Source organism: Apodemus sylvaticus, chromosome 5, assembly GCF_947179515.1.
Source record: "Apodemus sylvaticus chromosome 5, mApoSyl1.1, whole genome shotgun sequence".
In the NCBI taxonomy this organism is placed as follows: domain Eukaryota; kingdom Metazoa; phylum Chordata; class Mammalia; order Rodentia; family Muridae; genus Apodemus; species Apodemus sylvaticus.
The window spans coordinates 141203483-141216109 of NC_067476.1; the positions used below are offsets into that span (position 1 = coordinate 141203483).

Here is a 12627-nt window from a genome sequence, read left to right on the forward strand (position 1 = left end):
ATAAATAAGTAAATATAATATACCTTAAAAATTAAAACACTCTAAAGAAGTGGTTCTTAACTCTCCTATCGTATGACCCTTAGTGCAGTTCCTCATGCTGTAGTGACCCCCAACCATAAAATTATTTTTGTTCCTACTTCATAATTGTAATTGTTTTCCCTTGGAGAGCCACAAGAACAGTGACCACCTTTTGGTCCCCAGGACAGACCAAGTTGTAGGTGCTGCTGCCCCATCTTGCAGATATGAGTTTTAAGGTTCAGAGAAGCACATTGACCTGCCCTGGGTCACCTGTCTGATATCTGGTAGGACAGCCTGTCCCATCCTAAAGCTCTGCTCCCTTCAGCTTGTCACTGTTCTGTCACCATGTCAGGGGATGAGAAGACACTTGTCATTACCCACATCTTATCTTTCATTTTGATTTACCACACAATATTCAGGAAGAGACAGAGATTCTGTGACTGGAAATGCATGGCTAACTAGATACCAGGAAGTGCCCTCTGACAAAAAATAACCTGAGACCTTGAGCTCTGGGTTTTCCTTCTTACGGCCTAAGAGGAACTGAGACAAAGAAAGACTGGGCCAAACAAGTCTGACAGACTAAGTAAGGGAGAATATCCTTAGCAGAGGCTATGCATGCACAGATAACATTTCCCAAAGACCAAGGCAGTGAGAAAAAGACATTTTCATGTACATGAAACCCAAGAAAGTTTGCCCACAGCACAGCCACACAAATGAAAACTCTCAAGTTCTTTAAAGAAAAGGTAGACCACACAAAAGAGCCGAGACCCTGAAGCATGGTCAGAAGGTGACAGGTAACAGGGCTGGGGAGTTGCCTCAGTGCGTGCGGTGCTTGCCCAGTGAGGATAACGACCCAAATCCCTTCCCTAACACACAAGTAGGCCCGTGCTGAAGAAGCTCACTAGCCTGTCAGCCTAGCACAGTCAGCAAGGCCCAGGTCCCAGTGAAAGCCTGTCTCAGAAAACAAGGTGAACAGCTCCAGATGAGTAACACGGAGAGCTGACCTCTGGCTAAACACATGCATGCACACTTGCACAAACACACACACATACAAGGTGCTAAATACAGGAGTAAACCTGAAGTTCAACTGTAAAGAACTAAATGTGGAATGATAGCCCATGTGTCAAGATGTTCTCCAGGGTGTGTCTCTCATTTAGGAAGAGAATAGAAATTTCTCACCACTTCTAGACTTTGGTGAATTGTTTGTTCTATTTGTTAAGGAAGCTATTTTAGAAGAAGCCATGCACAACTTTAACATTAATAAGAGGAAGAGGGGAGTTGGGTGTGGTGGTTCACGCCTGTGATCTCAGCAGGCCGGCAGGCTGAGGCAAAGGATGACTGAATACTACACTGAGCTGGGACCTGGCCGTGGCAACAGTGTGAGACCATGTCTCAAAAAACCCAAAAACAAACAAACAAAAAGTAGGGTGTGGTGGCACATGCCTTTAAACCTAGCACTAGGGAGGCAGAGACAGCAGATATTTGAGTTTGAGCTGTGTGTACACCACACAGCCCAGAGTTACCAAAGTGTGACTATGTCTCAAAAATAAATAAATAAATAAATAAATAAATAAAAGAAAACAAACCAAATCAAAAAACATTTCAATTATCCACAAAGGTCTATTGGCTGCAATAACTTCCAAAAAGGCAGAAAAGGCAGAGTCATGCCTTCCTTGTTCAAACTCCAAATAAATGTTATTTACCCCTGCCAAGGCTTGAATATGCTTGGCCCAGGGAGTAGCATCATTTGAAGGTGTGGCCTTGTTGGAGTGGGTGTGGCCTTGTTGGAGTAGGCGTGTCAGTGTGGGTGTGGGCTTTAAGACCCTCATCCTAGCTGCCTGGAAGCCAGTATTCTACTAGCAGCCTCCAGATGAAGATGCAGAACTCTCAGCTCCTCCTGCACCATGCCTGCCTGGGTGCTGCCATGCTTTTGCCTTGATGATAATGAACTGAACCTCTGAACCTGTAAGCTAGACCCAATTAAATGCTGTCCTTATAAGAGGTGCCCTGGTCGTGGTGTCTGTTCACAGCAGTAAAACCCTAACTAAGACATCCCAGAAGGCAGCACCGCTGTCCGTCACTACGCTGAAGCCAGTGCCCTGGAAAGAGGACTCTTGAAGGCCTCAGTGACAACTCCAATCTCTCCTACAGGCCCTAAAAAGCAACCCTTACCTCGGATGTTGGTTTCGAACACAGAGGCGTTCACATCAATATCAAAGTCCACGTTGTCCTGGAGAACCTCCACCACTCTTTGGAATTCAGAGGTATTCCCCAAAATCTGGAATGAAAGAGAACCCTGACCACATGGCTCCTCTGGGCATGGAAACAGTTCAGATGCTGGTGTGACCCTCACTTTTCAGTCAGAACCTCTCTGTCCTGGGTTCAGTTACACTGAGCCAGCAACCACACTGAAACTCCGCCTGCGTGATTTCCTGGCGCCCATTTAGATGGATCCCACGTAAACAAGGCAGGGATCAGAAGTGGACAGCAGTCGTTTCTACCTCACTGCCCTTTCCACTTTGTGGGAAACAGCACCAGCTGCTTCCCAGTCTTCTTTATCCCAAAGTCTCCTGCCGAGAAGGCCAAGAACCCTGACACTACCTTTCTCAGCCTCCTTTGCAGTAAGAGGTCACAGGGACACCATAACTGTGATCCTTGTGAAGCATACCTTTGGGAACAAATCTTTTCCTGAGAGCAGATATGGATAGCATGGTTTTAATTCTGCCCCTGATTTTCTGCTTTGGAAGCAGACTCGGTTTCTGGTGTGGTGGCAGCTGTGTTTCACCATGTTTCACCATGGGGGAAAGCACGAGAATAAAAGCTCAGTGATGGGTGACGAGGGAGTGACAAAGAGCCCCAGTCTGATGGCACAGTTGAGTAGCTGACTCACTGCTAACAGAAAATAATAAATACCTTTTGGCTTTTCTTTTCCTTTTTGAAAGCGTTATTTGTGGGTTTGAGTGTTTTGCCCCCAGATTCAAGAGTGCCACATTCATGCTTGCTGCTCCTGGAGGTCAGAAGTGGGTGGGGTGGGGTGGGGTGGGGTGGATCTTCTCACACTGGAGTTGCAGGTGGCTGTTGCAGGTGTCTGTGAGCCACCATATGGGTGCTGGGACCGAGACTTAGGTCCTCTGCAAGAGTAGCAGTTCTCTTACCACCTCCAGCCCCGAAACCGTGTGCTTAAAGGATGAGTCTGCATTCTCATGTGGATTTATGACGGGGAGTGAACTGCATGCATAAGGCAAGTAGTCCATCACCTAAACCACAGCCCTTCCTTTCTTTTACGTGGGAAAAGAAATCTGGTTAAATCTAGCCAAATTTTATATATATATATATATATATATATATACACACACACACACACATATACAAATAAACATATATTGTGTGTATCTACATATATATCTATATATACACAGTGTTGCATATGAATATACATACATGGAGGGAGAGAGGGTATAGGAAAGGGGGAGAAGAGAGAGGGAGAGAGAGAACAAACCTGTTTGAGATGTTCTCATACAGCCCAGGATGGCCTCGAATTCACTACTTAAGGCAAGACCGGCCTCGGACTGCTGATGTTCCTGACTCCAACCCTCAAGTGCTGGGGTTTACAGTCATGTGCTACCACGCCTAGCTTAACATATAATATTAATTTTTCTGCTAATATCACCCCAAATTTCCCTTGAATACTCTTCCTCCCAGAGTCACTCCTGTAATTGAGGACCCCAAGTCCCTAGCTGTGGCATGGGTACCTCACTGGGACCAGCCATAAGACCATACCACTTCACCAGAGACAGTTCAGGAATATATATGTGACCCGAGCCTGATCGATGAAAACTTACTCCTTGGACTAAGGGGAAACAGTGATTCTTTGAACATACTGTTTCCTTTTTTTTTTTTTTTTTTTTTTGGATTTGGTTTTTCGAGACAGGGTTTCTCTGTATAGCCCTGGCTGTCCTGGAACTCACTCTGTAGACCAGGCTGGCCTCGAACTCAGAAATCCGCCTGCCTCTGCCTCCCAGAGTTCTGGGATTAAAGGCGTGCACCATGACCGCCCGGCTGAACATACTGTTTCTTAAACTTGGGGAGGGGGTGGTAATCAGAAAGGCAATTGGCTGATCTACCTTTTATGGAGACTGAGAACACAGCAGCCAGAAGGCAGAGATAAAAGGTAGAAGGGGACTCCTATTGACGTCATCTGTCTGTCTGGATCAGGTCTGAGGCCAGCCTTGACCTGGACTTTTTAGTTATCTGATTCAGTAAGTCTGTCTTCTTACCTCAGTCAGTTGAATTGTGAGGCTCTGCAATTTGCAGCCCAGACAATCCCTGACTATCCCAACACCCAGTTTCTTAGGACCCGGAGCCAGCCTACCTCTGTCCTCTCTCTCTCACATTCGCCTTGCTCTAGCCTACGTCCATCTGTAGTAAATTGTGCCCAGTCTTTTCCAGTTTCTGGTTTCCTCCACCAAAAGTCACTTCCTCCTATGTCTTCCATTTATAAATCCAGCCTGTCCCTGGCATGTGTCACCTACTCTAGGATACCTTGCCTTTGGTCTGACTGACCGGTTGTAAACCTGTATAATCCTCAGAATGTAGCCCAGGACTGGCAGAGATTCCATGGGCACAACCCCCTTCTTTCAATCTTTTCTTCTTTTAAAAATCCCTGCGAGTTCTATTCATACTACTGTTACGGTCCCCATTTCTTTCCACATAGAAACAAAACAAAAAACCTTCACAACGGCCATTCTTGTATTTCCTTGGAGTGCCAGACACAGCTCAGGAAGCAATTACTTGACAGATGTTGTTAATGAGAACACAAATCTTACTTTACAAGACAGTCAGTGATCTCAAAGCAGACATTTCATCACTTCCTGTCTTGTACTTAAGAAATGCCACTGGATCTCCTGAACCCTCCAGTGAATGATCCCAACGCGGTGAGGGGGAGCATGTGCCTCCAGGCCCCACATACCCTTCTCTCTCTCTCAACCCCAGCATGCTGGCTCCTTCTACTCACTCCCTCGCTTCACTCTCCGGTCACAAAGCCTCCACACTAGCGGGCCTACAGCACCCTCTCCCATCATTTTCCTGGTTACCGCCAGCTTCTCCTTCAAATTCCAACTCCAGCTGCACATCACTGCCTCAGGGACATTCTCCAACATCCTTGGCTACATCAGATTGGTGTTTGTTTGTTTGTAGGATTTTTTTTTTTTGAGACAGTTTCTTTTGTGTAACTCTAACTGTCCTAGAACTCACTCTATAGACCAGGCTATCCTTGGACTCAGAGATCAGCCTGCCTCTGCCTCTTCCTTCTGAGTGCCAGGACTAAAGGCACACACCAGATCATTGTTTGTTAGGACCTTTGCAATGCTGAGCTCTGGCCTCCATATGTGGTTATCATCTTCAATGGCTAGTCTTTGATCCCGGTGCTAACATCTCAAACTCCAGGCAAGCAGAGGTCACTTCTGTTTGAACCTACCATTTTTTACTTCAAAGTTCACCACTATAGTTGTCCTCCATAAATATGTGATAAAGAGATAAAAACATACAAATTAACGTTAAACAGAAATTATAAGCCAAACCATATCTATGTAGTCTTCATGGTCACATAAATATTTCAGATGTATAAAAATGAGGAATGGCCAGGCATGGTGATAAATCTTTATAATCTCAGGACTTGGGAGGCTGAGGCAAGAGGATTGCCAAATTCGAGATCTGCCTGGCTAAACAACAAAACCCTGAAAGGGCGTAAGCAGAACAGAAGACAATCAAGGACTGGAGTCACATAAAATTAAGTTTACGTCTGAGTTCTGGTTTTATCTTCCTAAGCATTGCATTTCTTTCTAAGAATCACATTTCTCAGCCGTAAGAAGGAATAAAATAATGAAATGACAAAGCCAGGAGACTATGGGGAGGATTACACAGCATAATGCATGTGTTGCAATTTGAGTAAGGAGCAATCATGACAAGCTGTGGGAAGTCTAGGTTCCCAGAGGGCAGCACAGGTAATGGAAACCTTATCAGAGGGAGGAAGTGGGGGTGGGGGCACAACTTGGGGTGGGTATCTTGTCCTTGGCCCACTCCTGTCTCTTGATCTCTGTTTCCTATCAGCCATGAGATGAAGAGGCATCTCTGCCACATTACTGCCCAGCACACAGGGTGAGTCGCCATGTACTGAGGCCTCTGGAACTGTGAGCCACAATCCGTTCTTCCTCCTTTTAAGATGGTCACCACAATGATGAAAACTAATACAGCCTGTAAAGGACTTAGCAGTGGTCATGCACACGACACGGTGACTGGTTTTGTTATCATCTTTTTGCCATTGCACATGGCTAACTGGAATGTAAGCTTTTGAGAAGGATGATGTCAAAGTCTCTCTGTCCCCCACTGAGCTGTGCCTGTCTATCACAGGTCCTCTGTAAATATTTGCTCAACGAATGAACCTGTGCAAGTTGGTTTCTCTTGGAACTTAGCATCCTCTCCCATGCAGTTGGGTAACCAGAGCCTGGTGGCTCAGAATCATGAGAGAGATGAAAGGCCTAGGGGAGGAATTTACTCTGTACCCACAGACAAACTATCAAAAGAGGAAGGATGTGGGTTGGGCAATGATAGAGAGGGAAACAAACAGATGGGATACTTACCAGCAAGGTGTCCAGGGCATCAATTAGCGTCAGAGAAAAGCTGTGAAAAGACAGAAGTCCCGCTGCTTCATAAGAACATCAAACGCCAGATTCACAACTGCCCAGATCTAAACGAGGCATAGCGATGTCCCTAGCGATCCCACTTACAGTTATAACAGAGGAACCAAAGGGAAACCTCAGAGTCCCTTGACTGCCAGGTGTAGCTCAACTGTAATGGACATATCACCTATGTTTCCTGGCATTATTCCCTACTAGGGAGAGGCAGCATGGTAAGAGTTATGACATCAAAAGGCATTACCAGTTGCTCACAAGTTGAAGAGTGACGGGCAAGCCAATACCAACAAGTACAAATGTATGGCATCGTTAAGGTTATCAGGAGTTCTGTGTCCTAATGAGACGATCACGCTGTTAAGTGGAAAACACAGTGTATGAAGTAAGCCATACAGCATGTTTTCATATGCATTTCACAGTGGGGGCAGGAGGCTGGATAGACAGCTCAGTGCTGGACAGAGCCCTTACTGCTCTTGCAGAGGACCTGAGTTTGGTTCCCAGCAGTAATATGGGGGTTCACAGACGCTGCCAACTTCAGTTCCAAGGACTCTCTAGCCAGGAGCCTCCACAGACTCCTGCACACATGTGGTGCATCTAAATTTATGCAAAGCAAACACACATACTATTAATAAAGTTTAAAAAACCATTCTGTCAGAAAGCAACTGTGCTGCTGTCAGGGCCAGTAACCACAGAAGGATAATACATTAGGATAAGGAAGTATTCTATCTGCTAGTTGTAATGGTGATTTCTATACATTTTAAATGGAGTATTTTATTACATGGAAATTATACCTTTAATAAGATAATTTTTAACAAAGATACATAGTAGCCAGGTATGGGATATGCCTGCAGTCCTAGCACTGGTGAGGCTGATTGAGAAGGACTGAGAGTTTAAAACCAGTCTGGGCCACATAGCAAGATCCTATCTCAATAAACAATGCATATATGCACACCTGTATCGTATAAACTGAGAACATTCTAGAATGATATACAGGTTGTAGACCTAAGGAATGAGAGACTTAGCAAGCATGATTCTATTCTGCCTCAATTAGCCATTTGTTTGCATTGACTTTTTGTTCCACCTAAAAAAAACTGGCACACGTTCTTAGCTTACTTGCTTAGCCCTTGGCATCAGAGAACATGCTATCATGTATAAATATTTGTAAAACGAGGATAATAAGGCAGGGGTGATAGTGAACACCTGCAATCCAGCACCTGGGAAGCAGAGGCAGGAGCATCACAAGTTCACGGTCATTTTTAGCTATGTGGTAAGTCTGAGGCCAGCCTGGGCTATGTGAGAACTATCTCAAACAAGCAAGCAAGCAAAAAATAAAAGACCTCGGGGGCTAGAGCAATGGCTCAGTGGTTGAGAGCACTGGCTGCCCATCTAACACCCACAAGGCAGCTCACAACTGTCTGTAGTCCCAGTTCCAGGGAATCTGACACCCTCACATGGCTACAGAGGCAAATCACCAGTGCACACTAAATAAGTAAATAATTTGTAAAAAAACAAAACAGAACAGAACAAAACAACTCAGGATTAAGCCCTCATGTCAGTTTTGGCTAGTCAACTGATTCTTCGCTTGTCTGGGTTTTTATTCCAGGGAAAATGAAAAGATGATAGGGTAACAGAGAATTACTAAATGAAAATGAACCAGGTGACTTGTATGTTCGGCGGTGAGAGGAGTTGGTATGAGGCTCGACAGGAAATATTTTTCAGTCATACAGAGTACACCAAATACAAAGGGCCTTAACTGTGGGGAGAGCAACATTCCTCTGGGACCTGTGTGCCCACCTATAAAATGAAGGTGTTGAGTTTCCTGACTCTTGGGAGTTTTTTCAAAATATTCTGTGACTCCAGGAATGTCCCCAAGTCCTCATACGTGGTGCCTGTTCCTGCTGAGGTGAGCCCAGAGGGCTTGTCTGTCAGGTTAATCCAAGACTTTTTTGTACTGTGAAAGCTGTGTAGATTCTGACAGTGCTGGTTTGGGTTGAGGGAAAGGGGCTGAATCAGCCCAGGTCGGAAACTTTCCATGATCAGTAAGACCATGAAGCCACCAGCCCTCCTACAACCCCGGCCAACCCCCTTGGCCCTCAAACTCGCTCTACCTGCCCCAGGTGTCGTGCCCGTCACAGGTGAGAGGTCTCAGCTCATCGTAGGGAAAGGCATTTTCCAGGTAACTGTCGTAGGCGTGGTAGAACATGGCCTTGACTCGCTCCCTGGTTCGAGGGATGAGAAATAAGGTAGTGGGCCAGAACACAAAACCAGGCGGGAGAAAGGACCAGACACAGAACGGAGAATGGGAACCACCAAATGATTTCTGCCGAGGGCCCAGCAGCGGGACCAGAGCTCGTCAGGGTGGGGGGTCCTGGGGTTGAGGGAAGGGAAGGGGCCCGGTGGGCGCTTGCCATTCCCCAGCCGTAGAGAGCGGGAGCCTGGCCCCCTTCACCTGTAGTGGGCGGGGTCGGGCGCGGTGCCGTCGGGGCCTGGCGCACCATGGTGCAGGGGCAGCAACACGCACACGAGGCCGAGCGGGATGAGCAGCCGGAAAGGCATAGAGCTCGTGTCCTGTCAGTGCCGCCGCAGCAGCTGCAGCCACCGCCACCCGCTCATTCTCCGAGCCGCGGCTGGTTCTTCCGGGGATACGCACCACGACGCCTGCGCGTTGGGCAAGAAGCCACTTACTTCCTGACTACAAAGCCCAGGATGCAATGGGAAGTGGAACCCAGGCCAAAGAGCATCTCGGGATTTCTAGTCTACAGAGAACAGGTCAACGTGTCTTAAAGACAGTGGTTGCTGTGACTGCTGTTAGTGATGTTTTCACAATCACGGTTTCTGTTTGTTGAGCACTTACGGTGAAGTAAAGCGTTAGGAGCACTTTACAGGCGCTATCTAGTTGGTTTTGTTTTTTTCCAAATACCTTTTAAAGGAGGGAATAGCAGGGACTCAAGATTTGAGCAGATGTCTGGGTAAATATGGATGAAAAATGTTCGGCTTTGACCATTATTAGGCACGGGGTTTGCCAAACCACTTCCCCCATTGTGTAAGAAAACTCTAGAATGACTTTCCCAAAGCAGTCACTCTTAAGGTTTCCAGAAATCCGGTTTGTTCTAGGAATTCATACATTTCTGACAGTCTTTTTCACCTCAAAGTGCCATGAAATCATGGTCCCTCCAGTCTCTAAATCAACCAAGAACTTTTTCTGTCCCAATACCCTGGACCATCTCAGTGGCTGGCATCCTGGTGAGAATGAAGACCTGGCACTATTCCTCTGAGAACATTTGGGCCAGTTTTCCCACTCTCTTGCTAGGTCCTAGACTTTGTCAGTGCGCTATCTACAACACCCATCTCTGGTCAGTGCGACGCCTTGTAGAAGACAACCCTAGATTGGAAGTTCCACTGGGGTCGTTACAACTCTACCATTCACACATCACCTATATAACCCTAAAGGAGCCCTCTCTTCTGGGCACAGCATCCACGTTTGAAAAGGGGTTTGTCTAAACTGATATTTGAGATCCTTTTAACTTGAACTTTTAATTCTAGAGTTGCCAAACTCTTCTTTGCTGAAAAATTCAGAGGGAAATGGCCGCTCCATTTATTGAGCAGTGTATAGCCAGGCTCTGCCTCCTTTACCCCAGTTTTCTTTCCTTCTTTCTTTCTTTCTTTCTTTCTTTCTTTCTTTCTTTCTTTCTTTCTTTCTTCTTTTCTTTCTTTCTTTCTTTCTTTCTTTCTTTCTTTCTTTCTTTCTTTCTTTCTTTCTTTCTTTTTTTTTCTTTGGTTTTTTGACACTGGGTTTCTCTGTGTAGCCCTGGCTGTCCTGGAACTCACTCTGTAGACCAGGCTGGCCTCGAACTCAGAAATCCGCCTGCCTCTGCCTCCCAAGTGCTGGGATTACAGGCATGTGCCACCACGCCCAGCTCCAGTTTTCTTTTTTAAGTTACTGTTCTTTGACAATTTCACATATGTATGAATATGTTCTGCTCACTGCCCCTCCCCATGACCTTCACCATCCTCCTTTCTTCCTTCTTCCCCTCAAGCCCCTCCTACTGTCATCTTTTGTGGTTATGGTCCTAGTATGTTAGGTTTAATTAGGGCTGCTTACATAAGCATAGGTGAAGCAAGTTTGGAGTTCAGCATAATACTATTTATTTATGTACATGAGAGTTTTGCCTGTATGCATACCTGGTCCCCTCTGAGGCCAGAAAAGGATGTGGATAATATAATTCTACTCCTCTGGGTCTAGAATTATAGGTCTTATGAACCTCTGTGTGGGTACTGAGAACTCAACCCAGATCCTCTAGAACAGTAGCTTAACCATTAATCCATCTCTCTAGTCCCAGTCCAGCATTCTTGAAAATATCCCTCATTAAGTGTCCCAAAGTGTCATAAGTTGATAAGCAAATTAAACTCCATATCTAACCCAAAGACACCGAAGTGAGCCCTGAATATAATAAAACGGTTTTGTTATAGGTGGGTGGAGGCTAAGCGTGTTAGTGTTAAATCAGGGCGTTATTATTAGGAGTGTGGTCCCACCTTTTTTCTCATTTATAAATTATGAAGAATATTAATACCTGCTTAGTAGGGTTGGAGGATTCAGTGACGTATATAAAATGCCTATAATAATGGCAAAGCAAACACTGAGTAACTAAGAGAATATTTTTTAAATACTTCTCAGAGGGGCCAGATAGAAGGGGAACCACAGGAAACTAAGACCTGGATAACAACCCAGGAACACCGTATCAGGGACACTGTATCAGGGACATTGAATAGGAATTCAGAAGTCAGTTCCACTGAGCCTAAAACAACATTTTGAGAAAGTTTCCCTCCCCTCCTTCCTACTGCTTAAGAGGAGAGGCTGCTTGTCTCAATCAGGGTTTCTACTACTGTGACAAGATACCACGATTAAAAGCAACTTGGGCAGGAAAAGTCTTATTTGGCTTGTGTCTCCTAATCCCAGTTCACTGAGGGAAGCTAAGGCGGGAGCCCGGAGGCAGGAGCTGATGCAGAAGCCATGGAGGAGTGCTGCTTACCAGCTTGCTTCTCATAGCTTGCTCAACCTGCTTTCTGGTAGGAGCCAGGACCACCAGCCCAGAGATGACACCATCTACAATGAGCTGGGCCTTCCCCTCAATCACTAATTAAGAAAATGTCCCACAGCCTTGCCTACGGAGCATTTTCTCAGTTGAGGATCCCTCCTGTCTGGTGACTACGGCTTGTGTCAAGCCGCCTAAAACAAGTCAGCACACTGCTTCTTGCCTGTCCAGATTCTCCTGACAGTCAGAATCCCCCAGCTTAGAACGGCGTCATTCCAGTCTGTGGTTCTGTCTGCACATCTGTCTCTTTCCTCTTTGATTACGTATCACATCTCCCTCTGCTTCTCTTTCTTAAAACCTTTCTTTTATATTTATTTAGACCCCACCTTGAAAATCTTGGATAATCTCCCATCTTAAGATCCTTAATGAGACCTTCAAGGACTCTTTTCAAATAAGGTAACACAGGATGTAGGGCTGATGATGTGGACGTTAGAGGGCTGCTTTTTTAGCTTAGTATAGGTGCTAAGTACTTTTCAGGCATAAGTTTTTCTTTATGATGAAAGTCAACTTAGCCTAAGCGTCCTTTCCCATGTTATAAGCCCTAGAGTTTAGCTTTTGTCTCCTATTCAGAACTTTAGTGTGGATGAAATATTTGCAGGTAGAGAGGGATGAGACTGCCTGGATTTGGTGATGTGTGTTCCTATGAACAAAACAGAAATAGTTCAGGTTCTTAATGTCTTTTCTTATTATGATAAAAACAGCTTTTCAGCATTCACAGAATAAAGAAAGTCAAGATTTACATTTCACAATGTTTTTGTGACTGATTTCACATGCCTCTGATGAGACCAAAAAAAAAAAAAAAAGTATTTTTTACACCCTGAAGAAGG

General features: G+C 45.4%; 1 protein-coding gene across 1 annotated transcript in view; it reads right to left on the reverse strand.

Annotated features, from left to right (window-relative positions):
- Edem2 (ER degradation enhancing alpha-mannosidase like protein 2) overlaps positions 1 to 9359 on the reverse strand; it is a 28613-nt gene extending 19254 nt beyond the window's left edge. Inside the window, exons 1-4 of the mRNA XM_052184045.1 lie at positions 9157 to 9359; positions 8816 to 8926; positions 6657 to 6696; positions 2191 to 2296 (exon numbers count right to left, since the gene is read on the reverse strand). Coding sequence (XP_052040005.1) covers positions 2191 to 2296; positions 6657 to 6696; positions 8816 to 8926; positions 9157 to 9263 — 364 coding nt within the window. The 5' untranslated portion in view covers positions 9264 to 9359. The remainder of the gene's footprint in view (positions 1 to 2190; positions 2297 to 6656; positions 6697 to 8815; positions 8927 to 9156) is intronic.
- Between the last annotated feature and the right edge of the window lie 3268 nt (positions 9360 to 12627).